We start from the raw sequence: 17456 nt of genomic DNA, 5'->3' as shown, positions 1-17456 counted from the left end.
ACCATATGACCTGCCTGGCTAAAATTAGGTGATCGACTGATGATGAATTTTGGCCAGTCATGTCATATTGTGTCGAAAAAAGGTCATGGCGATGAAAATATAGTCTAACTAAATTTTTAAGGTCAGTAAACCCTTAAGTTTTGAATTTCAAGTTGATCGAGCATGTTCACATTTTGGATCTATTTTTTGAGTAGCCCTAAGATCCATGCAGGGAGGAGTTTATGATATACTATTTGTGCTGCCTGGTGGTGAGTAAAATAACTTTCAACATACATTTGGTGTCTAAGTTCCCCAGTTTTCTAATAATTCAGGTACCGGAAATCGTGGAACGAATTCAACCCATTTTTGAAGCGAGTGGTGCACCCATTCATTTTACGGGAGGCGTGGTTCACAAGCAAATCAGAGGAGTATTTAATTAGTGGGGATTCGAAACTACAAGTTTTACTCGTAATTTTTCGGCTAACTCGGTCACATTGTGTAAGACACGGACAAAACGTTCCTAAAATGTTGAATTTGCATAAATTTACTATAGGACAACGTTTTCAAAATTGCTTAACTCGATTTCCAGCTCCAACACTATTAAATATTTTACTGAAAACAGTGTTTTAAATAGTTCTAAATGCAATGTTTTTTTCGGCATAATGTGTAACTTCGATGTGTTGCTGCAACTTCTTGTAAAGCCCATATGCAGTTTGTACATATCTGGAGCAGAGCTGGGAATCAATTCGGATTAGTCAATGTGTTTAAATGGCCAATCCCAATCCCCAATCCCTCTATTCTTTAACATTGGGTAATCCGGATTGATTCCCAGCTCTGATCTGGAGTAATTTAAATATGAAATAATATGAATTCTGAAAATAAAAAAAAATATTGGGTGCTGAATCGAACCGTTTTACAGAAGGAGACAGGATACCCCCTGGGCCTCGTCAACCTAGTCTACATACCGTCGGTTTTCTCATTTGGATCTAATTAATTCGAACATGCGTATCAAGTCCGTAAATGGAGGACATTTTTTATATATGTATATGACATCTCATTTACATAAATTTCACTACAAACATTTACCCATTTTCGGCGATACGGGCATTCAATGTTGAATAAACAGTCCGAATTTCAAAACTCATGTGAGAAATTGAGGATGAAATATTCATACGAAAATTATCCAAATTATTTTCATCATATCAAAAAAGTGTCAACTCTTTTTGGGCTTGATGGGTGTATTTTTTTGCCCTCGGTCAGCATGTCCCCACACGCTTAACATTGACGTCGGAAAATATGGGGCCGGGTTACCGATTTCTGCGACTCGGTGTCACACTTGCTCATCAGGAGTAGAATTTCTTGACGCGATCAAATTGATCACATCCTTGACGCATGGTCCATTCGGTAACTAGATGTCGCAATGTATAAATTTTATTTACAATTTGCTTCCAGACATGTACATGAATATCTGTAAAACATGCGCCTATTTTTGTGTAAAGTTTCACCATTTTCAGTCACATTTTTGTTTTTTTTCTTGCAAATGCATACATACCTCTTGCCCATTTTGTTGCAACGGGTAAGTAATATGTAGGCGTCTCAACAAGCATATTAGTGTAATTTGTAAGCATATTAGTCGAATATCGAACTCGGTGTGGCAGACGGAAAGACATACAGCAAAACCATAAAGGTGTTTCACCCCTTAAAGTAAATTATCAATTAAAGTTACTATGTATCCACGTATGTACATACAGAATTATGTATGTAAGAGGACCTCGCATGTATGTATGTATTTATCTAAGAACCTTTTCTTTATCGATACTCAGAATTCTATTCTCAGCATTATACTCGATTCCATATTCCGCCTTAAAAATAAGTAAAAAGTGACGGAACGTGCAGAGCACTCGTTCCAATTTTTTAGCAACGATAAAGGAGATTTTACCTGATACATAATCCGCATTTTCCAAAATAATTAAACAATAATGATGAAGATTAGAGAAAATTAAAAATGCTGACAAGGAACAAACTGAGGCATAACCCACACTGTTTGGATACCCCCTGTTTGGACTGTTTGGATACCCCCTTTCGAAAGGACGCTGACTTGTCCAGTTCTCCTTGCATGAATATTTCTGTTGTTGCCTAACCCTCGTAATATCAAGACACGTTGGTAAATATCCAAAGTTTTATTAAAGTTCTTGGCTGAAATAATATTTTAAATACGTTTTAATTAGTAAATACGAGAGGATTATCATAAAATAAATAGCAATAAATTTTTAATCTGCATTTAATCCGAATGGAGGTGGACATGCAAGTGGAAGACATGCAAGTGGAAGTGACGGTGAAAGCTTTACTTAATCGGGAGGTATTTAATTATTAATAAACTTTCACATTGCAAAGTTAATAAATACACAACTTCTGTTCTGTTCTGTTCAATCTTTAACGTCTGCGGTATATGATATGTGAGCCACATCGTTTCCAATACCAAGACAGGGATAGATACTGACATCAACAACTACAAGGAAAGGTATAGTTAGGGCTGGCATGTCAGGTTTACTAGGATAGGTACTGTAGAGGAAAGGGGGTAATTATTGAAATTGAAAATTGGGGTGGACGGTGAAACAGGATAGGATGTAAATAAGGAGATATTCAAACTATCTTAGGATTTGGCCAGACAATCCTATGCAGATTATCTGCCGGCACCGAACAGTAATTTGTATTTCCATACCAGTTCGTTCCACATTTTTGCTGCATAATACAACTCAAGAGGAATCGAATTCTCGGCTTTTTGAGTCATGACACTGATGGTCAAGCCTCTAAGCCAAGACGGCAGGCCAATTCTTCGCAATGTGAAATTTCCACTAAAACTATCTATACATAATTTTCCATCATGAATAATCCGTGCAAAATAAAAGACATGTACAAAAATTGTACAAAAATTATTTCAGATCCTTCACAAAATCTTCCACTCCTTGGACATCACGACGTTAAAGGTAGTTCGGCACGTCTGCAAGGTGTGGGATGCCGTGGGTGCAACGTATCTTGGGAGACTTGGTCACATTAACTTTTCGGAACCGCCAAACTGCGGAAAACATGAAGAGTTGGCCCCATTCGACCACAAACTTGCCAAAAACATAACATTGGAGTTTTATGGAGACCAGAGTTCTCCAAAACTGCCCACAAACTTTTTTAAGATTTTGCCCCACATTGACAACAAGTTGGAGAGTCTCGAATTCCACGGTATCAAGGCGTTTAAACCCCTACAAGAAATTTGGAGCAATTATGCCTTCCCACGCCTTACAAACATATCGATCGTCGCCAACGGACCCCAACTCGATAAGGAACCACCACCGCTCGAGATTGCACGATTTGGACGCCTTCCAACTCTGAAGATGTGCTCCGTGAAAATCTCGCCCTACTGTAGAAATCCTTTGGCGAAAGGCTTGATGACAACCATCTGCCAAAATCTGGCCAACTCGGCCCCCGATCTGGAAGAAGTCTATCTCGACGAAAATATCTACTTGAGCTTGACGGCATGCGAAAAACTGAAAATTTTGAGCGCTTCCAGTAGTCGTGATTTGCAATATGAAGTCTCTGAGATGGAAGATATGTTGGAAAGTTGCCAAAATTCTTTGCAAAGTTTTACCTTGGGAAAGTTCACTTGGAATGAAGACCCCAGACAGGTAAAAACAATTCTCAAGATTTTTATCCAGGATTAAAAATGTCATTCTGTATTTTATATTAAGTTGAACTTGCCCTTGCCGAGTCTCACGCACCTCAAACTGCATGCGACCCACATTGAGATCATTAAAGACTTGCTGAACGTGACTAATCTCCCAGAATTGACGCATTTCTCCATCTCGTTCATTAATCTGACCTCCGTATACAAGATTTCCGAACTTTTACAAAACCACAACGTGCGTCATGCTGGGATAACGTCGCTGGATTTTATTGGCTCCCCACTTCCCCAAGATTACGACGAACACTAAGCTGGGCAAATCCTGGTCACTCATTTCTCTGGCGTGAAGGAATTGAAATTAAAATTTAAGACTGAATTTGTCCTCAATCTTCCTCAAAAATGTGAGGCCTTGACCTCAATGATGCAATCTTTTGGCGACTGGGATTTGACATCCGCGCAGATCGACTTTGAGATTGAATCACATAGTTTTGCTGCCAATGAACTTCTCTGTGACGAGTTTGGTTCGCAACTGATCATTGCTGTATTGGAAGGAATGGGGAGATGGACAGGTTATCATTTCACACAATTAATTATCGTAATAATAAATATTTACGAACGTAAATTTGTAGATTTGACGATAGCGTCACTTCAGTTTACGGGTCATCTATGTCGTCACACAGAATTTAAAATGTTGGAGGAGATGCGAGCCGCCCTCCTGTCGTGCAGGACGATTAAAAGCGTGGCAATAACTGGATTTTTGGTACATCCATTTTTCATACAAGAAAGGGGCATGAAAAATGTAAAAATATCCGAGTTTTTATTTTGCTAATTTTTGCAGATGGACGAAGAGACGAAGGACAATTTAAAAGCGTTTATTCGAGAGCATAAATTTCCTATCAATGAGCCAAAGTAAATAATCATTGCATTTACATATGTATGTATTAAAGATTTAATTTGAAACTAATGTGGCTGTTGTGAGTAAATGTTATTGTCGCAGGTGTAGATAAATATGATGTGATGTGATTGCCAATTTTTCACTTATTGTGATTTATATAATATGTAAGTGTAAGGTAGTAAATAAGTAATTCTCATACATGATTTAATAGTTAAACTTTAATAGGTTAATTAATAATTATCCATATATATGTATTAGTGTATTGCGTCTGGTATCCTTATACAGACGCTTGGCTTGATCAACACCCTTAATAAACACTTATCCAAATAAGCAATAAATATATATGTTCCATTTCAGTTATTATTTTTTAATTACCGACACCTTATTAAATTTTTACACAAATGCTTTCACAAATTGGTCAATCCCTTCATCATTTTCCGTTAAAAATAATTCAAACAAGGTGACCACCTCGCCCTCGGTGGCGTTCCCCTTGTCCACCGGTCCCAATCCTTTCTTAATGAACTGGACGATTCCCATTAAAGCGGTCTTATCATTTTGATTGACCTCCTTATCCTTTTCGCATCCCGGATCGACACACTTCTCCAAATTCTGACCATCCTCGGCAATCTTCTTCAAGGCCGAGTTGGTCAAGTGGAGGAGATGTCGAGTTAAGTGGATCATGTGCGGGCGGACTTTTTGTCGCACGAGGGCCAAGTATTTCAAGCAGACTTGAGTCAGGAATGAGACGCTGGGAGAGATTGGTTTCTTTCCGTTTGCGGGGAGAAAGGCGGTCGGTGTCCAGCTCGGTGGAAGCGCGGATTTGTGAACGGTTGTAAACGCGACGAGTTCAGCGGCGGAGGTGAGCACGGACAAATCTTTTAAGGGGAGGATGGGCTTCGTCCTAACGAGAGGGGATTTTATAAAGTTAAGTATCAAATCGAGTCATTTATATATACAGCTAAAATACTTAAAGGGCGTGTCACTAATGCGAAAGATGCTCATTGGTCATTCTTTCATTTCTAAAATCTTTATTTTTTCCACACTTTCAAGGACGATTTCACCTTGCTAGAAGAACAAAAGTAGCTGACTGGGAAACCATCAAAAATTGTAAAACGAATTGCCATTTTTACTTTTGGGATTCATGTACAAATATGTACTTCAATTGCATCATAGTGTCTGGTTTACGAACCGATATCTATCAAATTTAGATATGTAGTTCATGGCACGAATATCGTAAATAATTCTCCCATTTCATTATCGAATGAACGAGAAATATTCAAATTCCTAAATTTTGCGCATTATTTTTGTCACGAAGTTTGTGACACGCCCCACGTGCGTCGCTTACTCATAACCTTTAGTCTTTACTAATCTTTGGTACGTTTACAAGCAAAATTTTCCCAGCAATTTAAGTATGTAGGTTAAGTACTCACAGAAAATCATGTCCCTCCTTAAACTCAAAGTGTGGATTGACCCAGGTCACCACTCCAGTCGTCAAAGTTAATTCCAAGAGTGGTTTCATATGTGACAAACAATCTGTTCGCAGCACTTTTTGGTAGAAATCAAGGGCTTCAGATGAACTAGAAAAGTTTTTCCCTGTTCCCATCTTAACAGAAGCAGGACAGTTTCCAAATCCGTAAAATATTGGACCATCCGTCATAATTTCTGGAGAAAAATACACTCCGGGTGATACTTTACTACCCGCAAATTGTGTCTTCCATCCGGGATATTTTCGGAGAGGATCTTCCACTTTTTCAGTGGCCTCTATGTATGAACGGGATTTCACAGAAATTACGAGGTCCGTTTAAAGTGTGTTAAATTCCGTGTCTCACTTTACCTCGTTTCTTCGTTGGAGCTGGCGTTGTAGCAGAGTAAGCATCCGCCACATAAGAAACTCCCGCACCGACAACAGTACCCGCGACACTAAGCGCACCGGAGGCAACCTTCGCGGCCACACAGGCCACCATAGTTATCGTGCAGACCAACGCGCTGGCGGTATCCATAATAATGCCGGCTACCCTACGAGATAACATTATCAGCCATGTACATAATTACTTAAATTCAAAATTCTGTATCAACTCACCCCGAAACTAAACCTCTTCCAAGAACCGCATTAATTTCTAGGTCGAGATACAAATCGTAATTTTCGTTGGGATCGGAACCATCACTGGTTTTTATGAGAAGCTTGTCCAACTCGTCGACCACTACTTTGGAAGGTTCCTTCTCCCTGAAGGGGGGCAATATGGGGTACTTTTCCGTCTTGGTGGTATTGATGAAGCAGGGCAATATGACACTAAAGGCGCAGGATATCGCCAAATTTTGAAAGGGCTGCCGCCCGTGGACGAAGTGCTCGTCGAACGTGGTCCATTCTACGACGATCTTTTTGGACAGTCCGGAAGCGTCCGTGATTGTTGAGGTAGTTTTGTCCAGAGGTGCGGCATCTCTGGAGGAAAATTTGTCATTAATTAATGAAAAACTTTACAAAATTTACGTTCGAATGTAAATCTAAATTCTCACGTTTTTTAAGGTTATAAAATTTCAAAATATGTAAATTTGTGTCTCATAAAATAATGGAATTTTTTAAAACTAATCACTCACCGAATTATAGCCACCTGTCCGTAATACGAGTCCGCCCCGCCCGCCTTATTTCTTCGCAAAACAACGTAAATTCGCTTCCCCTTTTTGAACGGGAGCTTGTCCTCGTCTCCCGTTAAAAGAATGGCATCTTTCCCGGCGTCGTCCCCACTTCGCTCGTAGGCAGGAATCCCATCCTCGTCCCCCTTAAATCTGTACGTGCTGTGGAGATTCGTCTTGTCTTTGTGCTGGACGAGGAGCGAATCGTTCCGAAAAGTGGGCACGGCGTCCCTAGAAACTGAGACCTGTTGTAGAATCACTTCCTCCAAAGATGTCCCACCACAGCCGGAAGTAAATGCGGTGAGGGTGACAATGAAGAAAATCCAGGCAATATGGGGAGCCATAGTTATTTCTCTTCCACCTCCAGACAGAGTTGTGACCAGAATTTTTTTTACAGTGATGAATAGAATGAGATTTTAGGTGGTGTATTTTAATAACAATAATGGCAAGTGCATTTCCTTGTTGTACATATAATTCGTGAATGTAGACAGGTATGTATGTATCCCCATTGTGGAGTTGTGGGAAAAATGTAAAAGAAAAATTGGACAGGCTGGAAACAATTTATGTAATCATGACCATTGTCTGACGAAGGTTTTTACATAGACACATATGACCATTCCATACATGTGGTTTTGAGTTAGGTGTACATATATTTTTTAATTTGGGAAAATATGATAGGGAGAATTATTGTTTACGGACATATTATGGATATATAAATAAGCTGTAACAACTAAGGACAAATAAAAAAGTTTTAATGAAGTTTAGTTGCTCTGATTCATGCATTTCATAGATAAAATTACAGGGCCAAAATTATAAACTTGTGAAATCTCTCTAGAAATCTCTCTAGATCTCTCTAGAAATTATCCGGCAAATCTGTTGCATTCGCAATCGGACGGGAGTGTGTCAATATAGCAAAGTGGGTTTTGGTCTAACAGACACTGAATCCTTTCCGCGTGGTAAGCCGCGCAGCGAAGGGTGCAGGAACAATCACCCTGTGGAGCGCCATCCATCGTTGCAAGAATGGAAAAAATTAGAAAAATTCCAAAAATCAAGCTGGTTTTCATGATTTGTTCCTGCAATTATATTTGCATGATCATTGTTACCGCATTTATAGTTTTTACCAGTTTTGAACTTTGTAAACTGCGAAATTCTATAATCGGTAGATAACTCAGTTTATTAGAATCTTTAGTACAAAAGGACTTCACATTTTTGTGAACTAATTCCAAAAATGGAATTATTTCTTGTAGAAATTTACAAATTAAGCAGTTGTCAGAAACTTGTCTAAATTTACTTGAAATTTTTAACTTACCTTGAAAAAGTTTGTCTTGACCCTTGTAAGGTGTGGTATAAATTCGGTTGAAACTGATTCAACCAGGCGCTTTTTATTACAAAATTTAATACAATAGATTATGCAAACAACTGTTTCTATTTAAAAGGATATGTCAAACAACCAGTGAATTACAATTTATCCGAATTATGATAATTAGATAGAACTCTAAATATTCTGTGAATCATCAAAAGTGCAAGATGGTACAATGATGCAGACATGTATTTACTGCAAATATGTAAGAATTTTAATATCAATATAATCGCATGACTTATCATCATTATAATATACGAATTTATATGCAGGTTATTTAGTGCATCGTGAATGGTTTCATAACCAACTTCACAAACTAAAATCTGGAGATGAATTCAGGGAATAATTAATCAATATATTTAATAGTCTGCGAAACCACTTGAATATTTTGCGAATTTACGCAATTAAATCTTTAAAATATGCTGCGACATATATGTATGTATTAGCATTTAAATACGTATTGCATACTTAGGTAACATTTTGTGTCGGTGATGACTGTTGGTTTCAATTTGCCCACCACCGACTGTAATTTAGTTAAAAATGATGTAAGGATGTACACAATAAGTTGATCAATGACCTTTATGGGCAGTCATCTTGACTTGGATTTATGCTTGTATGTATATAGTAAGAATTTAAGAAGCTAAACTCCGTTTCACCTTACATGGTATTACCGCCACACGAAAATAACATGGGAATCTCATGTTCCTTGCCTGTGGCGGTAACAGTGTAACACCATGTAAGGTGAAACGGAATTTACATAGGAATGACAAATAAGTGACATTCTACAAATTTACAATTTTCTCCTGCATTGTGGGGGTGGGGGTGGTAGGCACGACACCCTGTCCTCGCCGGACAGCCTTTACACCATGCTCAGACTTTTGAAGTGGGAAAGTATGATTTAACTTTATATTAAACTTTACCCAATACCACAAAATTTCCCACATAAGAAGAACTACAGCCACCGCAATTACAACTGCACACAAAGCTAAAACATACCACAACGCACCTAACGACTTGTCATCATTACTCAAATTTACCGAACTAAATAGCATCGACTCTTGAAAATCTGAATTTAATTTTAACAAATACTGCTTATAAATTGCCTTTCCAAATTTTCCCACAAACTGTAACGTTGCCCTCATGCCGTGCATCTTATCCCACTTCTGCCTAATCCCGGCCTGCGATAAATATCTCATCGATAAGTTAATCTTCTCCCACAAAAGTATGGCAACTCCTGCAGTAACGCTGCTGAATCGGAGTGCCGCATCAGCATTAAAATTTCTAATGACTAACCGCTTCCCCAGAATGCTAAGGGATTCACGGTAAGAATTCAATAACTCTGGCATTTCTATAATTGCAAAGTCCTTCTCAGTCGAGATAAGTTTTACACTGGAGTCTTGTTGTTGTAACCAAATTGGGTTGGAATTCGAGATATTTTTCACCAGGGAAATGTCAGTTTCTGTGCCAGGAATATAAACTATTTTACTATTCGCATATTTCATAAATCTGACGTATGCCTTGGACGGAATAGTTTGAATAATATCAGGAATTATGTCGCTTTTCACGAGGGAATAGTACCCCATGTAATTACCATAAGGTGAAGGTATCATTACTTGCGTGGTGGTTATAATCGTCAAGTTAGCGTAAATCAGCGTCTCAAACGTTACAGGAACTTTGGGGGGATGTGTGACCGTTAAATCCGAGTAGATGCTCCCCTGGTATAAATTGTCCATGATGATGTAACAGGCAAAAAACCAAATGGCTAAAAGCGGTCGGGCGACGTGTTTGTTTCGAAAATTTGCAATAATCTTATCCGCAATAGATTGTCCAAAAAGGATGGATTGGACGAGAAAATAGGTTCTGACTGTCTTAATTACAAATATTATTTGTAGTGTAATTTTACTGTTGAAGTCAAACTGCAGCACGAGGCTGATACTCACACAAGAAAGGAGCAGACCTACCCAGATGGAAGTTTCATATGGGGTGAAAACGCCCCAAATACTGTTTTCTGCAATGGGAAACTGTGAAACAATTATAAATTCGACGTTATGAATTTCGCAGTCATATATTTTAACTATTTTTAGAAAAACTAGTTGAACCACGTTATCAACGAGGACTTCTCCGCTTGCAATAAATCCGACTACGCCGACCAAAAAACTGTCGTTATTTCGCCATTCATTTGTTCGTAGGTAGTGCAAATATGTGAAATTATATTTTGTCCCGGACACCAATAAGATGCACGTGTTAGGGGAGTCTTTTTCGTGAAAGTGTGACAAACTGTATCCACAAGATTCGTTATTATTCGTTGGCCGAGATGTAAGCAGGATGGCTCCGTGGAAATTTTTTGTATTAAGAGAGTCCCAAACTGTACCGATAGCGGTTAGCGATCCGAGCGAGCTTGTGACATCTTCAACAATTAGGTCACCTACGACACGTGGAATAAAAACGGAGTGAAAATTGCTGAAAAATATCAATTTTGCAGAGGTTGTCCATCTCGTATAGTTTCTGTAGTAATCTGGCTTCATAGACCCGTCGAAATGAACGAATAAATAGTCCGGGCTGGTACACAGTAAGGAAGTCATTAGTTGATGATCGTCTGATGAATGATGAGTCGTGAGGTCAAGAAATGTCGCCTTGATTCTTGCCCATTTTTCAAGTCTTGTCACGGTAAGGGTGAAGTTGCAAGATGGTATATTTCTGGTTAAAGGTGTGTATTGATTAGCAACTCGTAATTTATGAAAATACTGGTCAGATGGAGAGCTAAGTTGATTTTGTGGAGGATGTAGAACGAAGTGAAAGTTAGTATGATCGAAGAAGTTGAGAATATTTAAGAAATAAGTATTATCAAAATTATTAGTGCTCTTTGAAAAACATGAGTTCGAAATGCAAGTAATTAAAATTATGGGGAAGTATAACGATGTCATGGTTGGAGCTTGGACTTTTTGTAGGAACACGTTCAATACACAATACACATACAAGGATAGAAATGCTTGTCCTTAGCAATTCTACATGTCTAATGCAAAAGTAGCGAAGAATATGTTTGTACCTGGAAATAAGAAACTCAAGCTAAGTATTTATTTTAAATATAGCATATTTCATTTCGATCATACAACGGAACCCCGAGTTTCATGTCATTATTATTAATGAGCTTTGTCTTGATCAAACATGCACACCATCCATAAATTTTGCGTAGAGTGGGTTATCGAGTGTTATCATGTATTTATCTATGCGTACATACATACATATGTATGGACATGTGCATGTATGAATTCCCTTTTAATAATGCATTTTAAAACAAAAATAGTCAAAGTATTAAACAAAATAAGCCAAATACTCAAATATTTATTAAGTAAAAAATGAAGGAACCACACAACTTCTGCATAAATTGTTTGTACTGAACACTGATCTTCATTGACAATAGGATCGATAAGTTCATTACGGTATTAAAAGGAGAAAGTGCAAGCTTATCAGACTGTGGATATGTGATATGCTATGTATCAAAGTTAAGTTAAAATTATTAGTTTAAATAAGTTTAATATTTTTAATTTGTGGAAATGAAGGTGAATCAGTGTACTGTTCAAAATCTGGTAGACGCAATTAGATACATATACGAGGGAAGGTCATTTAATACGTCATTATGACGTATTAAATGACCTACGTATTACGTAGCTTGGCCATGAAGGAGGGTCATTCTGACCCATATTTTTATTTTAGTGGGTGCGAAAGATAGCTCATATGTATCTCAGACTTCATATCTTCAAAATTTAGGGCCATGGCCGATTCGAGAAGGTCGTCAGATGTGAACAAAAACCGTAAAGCAAACCAAATCACTCAAATTGAGCCCAGGTTTGCTACGAAAATCTTAGCTATTCATCATAAGTTATGATTCATAACCCTCACCAAGTCGAGTAAAGAAGGATAATTAAACTTGAAAATCAGAAGAAATCCATTCTACTAATTGCAAAAAATGGGTCAAAGACATATTTTCGTGCTCGCTTTCACTAGAAATCATATTTGCCATATTTGAGTTTATTGCCTTTCAGACGATCGTTTCAAAACCATCTACACTAATTTAAAAGTTTCCTAAAAATTCGAAATGGTTGTTACCTCACTGATGTGGAATTCGTTGGATCGTTTCTACCGATATTTTGGTATCTTTTGGAAAAATCCGTTGGAATGGGATATGAAAACGCAAACTTTAGTTTTCACCCCAATCTCAAGAAAGCTTATTCCCTGGATGGTTTCTGTTTATGGTTTTCTAACCATTTTAAATGGTAGCTTACTATTAATCCTAATTTCGCAGTTGTACGGATTTACACACCTTGAATTAACAAAGGTTGTCATAATACTGTGTTGGAGTGGAGGGGGTATGTTCGACCTCGTTCTAGAAACTCTCTTCGCCTTCAGGGGCATAAATGTCATGCGTTCAACTGTTTGTCTGCATTGACAAAGAAAATTTGTAAGTTCAATATTTACTAAAAAAATAGGAATATTGGTAGTTTTCTGTATCTACATAAGATACGACATACACAGTGCTTAAGTAATTTCTTCCAGCTTTTCCATATTTCTTGTGCTGTATGTACTACAAGAAATTGTACAATTTCTACATTTACTACATAGAGAAATTGTAACAAATTCAGGGTGCAAGAAATGCGAGAAATAGGCGCCACCTAGTAACTCCTTGATTATATGGATGGTGCTTTTCTTGCATGTCTTTCACTCGTGGAAGAAATTTATCAGCAAAAAAGCTAATTCTTGCAGATATTATTGTATAAGCACCAACACATTTTAAGTTCAATATCTTCTTTCAGGTGGCCGGACTATCCAGCAAAAACATACCACATTCTTCGACTTGAAAGGGATTATGCTTAACCTGATCATAATCGTCCTTTACAGTCAGACCTTCAGCATTTACTTTTTCGCCATAATTAGCTCAAACTTAAACCCGTATAGTCAATTGTACTTCCTCTTCATCTCAAAAGGATGGAGATTCCCGTTACTTGCAAAATTTGTCATTTTCTTTCTCCGACTTACCTTGATCATCCCTACATATCAATTTTGTCGCATGTCTTGCATCATTATTTCCTTTCCCGTGATGGCCGCTTACATGGCGCTGGAGTGTATTTTGACCCTTAGTAAAACTGGGGTTTACTACATGTCGTCTAGAAATAGGGTCATTGTAGATAAATATCTTCGGGGTTATGCCAGCTTGCAGTTAATTTTTAAAATATCGGACGAATATCTCACTCCAAGTGTTGCGGTCGTAATGTTTACTACGATGTGGCTTAGCGTCCTGTTTAACTTTATTTCCCTAAATATGTACGGACTTATTCCGCATTCGGTATTTCCCGGTTTTCTGGGTGCAGCTCTCTTTGTTGGAGGATGTGTCAGATTATTGTTGCCCTTGTTGGTGGATCTGTATGAAGAGTGTCTCGTACTTCAGGCCAAGTGGAGGTGCTTCTTGAGGGGTAGTCGTGATAAGAAATACTTGAAAAGAAAGCTACGTTCGCTCCGTTCAGTTGCCGTGTACGGGGGGATTTTAGGGTATAACTTGTACAAGTGTAAAAGGTCGACGGAAATGACGTTTGTGGGAGCTATAATTACTTACACGATATCGGCGTCGTTATCCTTCAAGTCTAAGCATGTGCATAAGTTTGATCTGAATTAGTGAGATTTATGAAGATATGTATGTATGTACATGTAAATGTACATATGCTAATTATGCAGGTACACTACATCTGGAATATCAATTAGGCTTTAGCTGGGATTGGGATAGAGTTAAGCAGCTTAAGTTAAACTTAAGCTACAAAAAAGGTGTCTTGTGCGGAAAGGTTAGTTAGGGAACATCCATAAATTATGTCACGCAAAAATCACGAATTTCTAGACCCCAGCTCCACCCTTTAACATATGCCACATAGGCACGATATCATTGGCGCCTTGGACCCCGCTCCCGCATGACGTAATTTATGGACGGTCCCTTAGTGAGTATTTTGAGTGTATTTAAACTGGATTTAACGAGTCTACCTTAATTTAATGGTTTGGGGTCGAGACCAAATTAGGCCAATACTAAAAATACTTGTATTCCGCATGAACTTGAGACAATTTACGACAAATAAATTCAGCTGTTTGATATAAATAAAATGCAATCAAGAAAAACAGTTAAATTTGGAAATGAGAAACAGCTTAATTAACTTTGATAAGGGTTTGACTGTCCTTAGTCGACGTCAGAAATACATTCATCAATTTGTGGGATTGATTCTATAAATAATTAAAAGTTGAATTGAAATGGAAATTCTTCTAATGGAAAACTGGGAAGTTTTGTTATATTTGTCAATATTTCGAATGTTATCTGCCATGCGTAAAAAAGGAGACAAGAAATTTGTCGGAAAGATTTTTGCAAAAAATTTGTGTTAGCTTTTGGAAATTCAGAAGAATTTTTATCATGTCTGTAGCGTTGGATACTGCGGTCAAGTTTTGAAGTAATAAATAATTAAATATGTGAATGATGAATAAATGTCGAGATATTTGTAATTATCAAAATATCAAAATGCAGTAACCACGCTTTACTAAATACATACATACATACATTTTCATCAGAATTCTCGTCTCATTTCAAAGTGTAAAGAGCGAAGTCCTTGAAGCGCTTGGTAAATAAATACCACTCCACACTCCACACTTCCAACTTCATCATTTTGAATCCATATTGTCCATATTTTTAAAATTTAACTACTGTTTTGTATGAAGTTACAAATTATTGAAAAATAATTTCAAATGGAGTCAAAGCTTGTACCTGAGGAACAACTAACTGCTGGAAAAGGTATGCGTACGTCCACGACCCACGTTAATATTCTTTATAGCAGTTTTCGAAATGTGCATTCCGTATTTCGAAAAAAGTTTAGAAATTATATCCTTCTTTTTGCAGGAAATTGTGATAAGAGTAAAGGAGGAGTTGATTCTATGGATCGTCACTGCGCCACTTGCGCCATACTCATCCCTTCTGATCAGGTCAAAAAGTGTGGAAAATGTGGTCGACGGGCATATTGCAGTCGTGAATGTCAAAAAATTGATTGGAAGATCAAGAATGGGGATGATGGAAAGCGTGAGAATTAATATAGTGATTTAAACTTATAATAATATAAATATCGACCAATTTGCGACATCTTTATAATCAAGCTTATATTTCGCTGGTCAAAATCGTCATTAATCTTTACGTAAATCTCTGTTCCATTTTAGCTCCAAAGAGTCAAGGTCACATCAATTGGTGTGGACTGTCCTATGGAGAGGAGGACTTGGACTGGGTCCTTCGCGAGAAGTTTGACCCGGAGCCAGCCTTGGTCTGGGCGTCTTCGCAAAACGATTCATCCCCTCGACAACTCGCATCATGGTGGACTATTTTCAAGGACGAAAGTTTACCCCCTCCGGTGACCCTATCAAGGACACTTTCGCTCTCAAAGAGTTAGTCGGCCATTCGAAACATGTGGCTCACAATTGCTATCCGAACGCAAGCAACGACTGTCTTGACGATTTCAATGTAAAATTGATCTACTGTAATTTACAGTTTAATGGAATTCGCTAATTAATATATTTCATTTTGTGGTTTATTAAATAGGTGATGATTGTCTACTCAAGACGAGATATTCATCCGGATGAAGAAATTACAATCAATCTACTGAGGTACGGGGATCATTTGCAAAATCACGTTGATCCAGACACCATGCATGAGACGATGCCGGGCATATTTTACGGTTGCCTCGAGAACTTTGCAGATTGTCGACGAATTTTGGAGAGCAGATTCAACATCATCTGTCCATCGGATTGTTTCTGTCGTGACGACGAAATGGACAAGTTGATCATTGCAAATAGAAAAGCTATGGCTGCTCTGTTGAAGAAAGAAATCGAGCTGAACCGCAATCCACGCCGGTTGATTGTCAACGTCATGCTGGAAGATTTGCTGAAATGGTTGGGAAAAATGGAAAAAATTAGCATGTCTGGAATGGGGAAGGCGACCTACTTACGGTTTGCTTGGCGACTCGCTGTCCAGCAGAGGAAGACGCTCGAACAAGGCCAACAATTCGTGAAGGATATATACGAAATTTATTCAGCCATTTTTCATCCCAAATCTTTGTATGCTATGTCTGCTAAGCTTTTCATCGAGGAGCCGGAACTTTACGAAAAATATTTATGGTTTGATCGCTGATATGAAATATCTCTTCGGTTGTATGTAATTCTAATTGGTCATGCAGTTGGGTTTTGATGGCCTATTTCGATACTCACGCTAAATTTGTGTAAGCTTTTCTAATACTTGTACCAAACAGGCTGATTTGATTTAATTTGATCCATGGCACATTCTCTTTGTGAAATAATAAAAACTATCTGAAGTCTAGAAACAATAAAACTTTAAGCGTTGTTGTGTGCAAAAGGTCTCTCCTAACCCGAGAGCACAGAGCGGTCTGTTTAAACGACAGCTGCATCATTTTGTCCCTTTTTAAATAATTCATAATTAACATATTCGAAAAAATTCAAACTCACAATTTTCGACAAAGTATATATAAATAAACACTTAACATGATGGCGTCAAACCCTGTATCAGACGAACGACTGCCGGCTGCTGGACAAGGTACATAATTAATAAAACGCAATTTACAAATAACTGTCTGAAACGAACTTCTTTTAATTATCATCTTTCAGATGAAGCAATCCCTAATTTGGTATTGTCGTCCGATATTGATCGTCACTGCGCAGCTTGCCACACCCTCGTTCCCCTCAAGGCGGTCAAAATCTGTGGAAAATGCTGTCGGCGGGCATACTGCAGTCCTGAGTGTCAAGCGATTGATTGGAAAATAGAGAAGAAGGATGGTATATAAATTAGTGCTTAAAAGAATTATCTGCCAATAATTTACAACATTTGGAACTATGTT

At 38.0% G+C, this 17456-nt stretch overlaps 3 protein-coding genes and 1 long non-coding RNA gene across 4 annotated transcripts; 2 read left to right on the top strand and 2 right to left on the bottom strand.

Annotated features, from left to right (window-relative positions):
- Positions 1-2121: 2121 nt before the first annotated feature.
- On the top strand, positions 2122-4629 carry LOC118438141. Its single transcript, XM_035857954.1, has 5 exons — positions 2122-2338; positions 2922-3656; positions 3720-4221; positions 4282-4412; positions 4491-4629. The coding sequence occupies exons 1-3, from the start codon at positions 2270-2272 to the stop codon at positions 3960-3962; spliced, it is 1047 nt and encodes a 348-aa protein (XP_035713847.1). The 5' UTR covers positions 2122-2269; the 3' UTR covers positions 3963-4221; positions 4282-4412; positions 4491-4629.
- Positions 4630-4913: 284 nt separating this feature from the next.
- Positions 4914-6552, bottom strand: LOC118438142. Its single transcript, XM_035857955.1, has 3 exons — positions 6382-6552; positions 5978-6308; positions 4914-5448 (listed from the first exon to the last, which is right to left on the bottom strand). Exons 1-3 carry the CDS (start codon positions 6545-6547, stop codon positions 4941-4943), a joined length of 1005 nt encoding a protein of 334 aa, XP_035713848.1. The 5' UTR covers positions 6548-6552; the 3' UTR covers positions 4914-4940.
- A 1174-nt stretch (positions 6553-7726) lies between these two features.
- LOC110857326 lies at positions 7727-8629 on the bottom strand. The gene is made up of 2 exons (XR_002548659.2): positions 8488-8629; positions 7727-8251 (listed from the first exon to the last, which is right to left on the bottom strand). It is a non-coding gene; the product is annotated as an uncharacterized LOC110857326 (long non-coding RNA).
- A 6566-nt stretch (positions 8630-15195) lies between these two features.
- LOC118438048 lies at positions 15196-16902 on the top strand. Its single transcript, XM_035857741.1, has 4 exons — positions 15196-15355; positions 15461-15637; positions 15772-16069; positions 16148-16902. Exons 1-3 carry the CDS (start codon positions 15310-15312, stop codon positions 15996-15998), a joined length of 450 nt encoding a protein of 149 aa, XP_035713634.1. The 5' UTR covers positions 15196-15309; the 3' UTR covers positions 15999-16069; positions 16148-16902.
- Positions 16903-17456: the final 554 nt, after the last annotated feature.

The sequence above is a fragment of the Folsomia candida genome, unplaced genomic scaffold, assembly GCF_002217175.1.
Source record: "Folsomia candida strain VU population unplaced genomic scaffold, ASM221717v1 Fcan01_Sc018, whole genome shotgun sequence".
NCBI lineage: Eukaryota > Metazoa > Arthropoda > Collembola > Entomobryomorpha > Isotomidae > Folsomia > Folsomia candida.
This window is presented reverse-complemented; position numbering and strand designations above follow the sequence as displayed.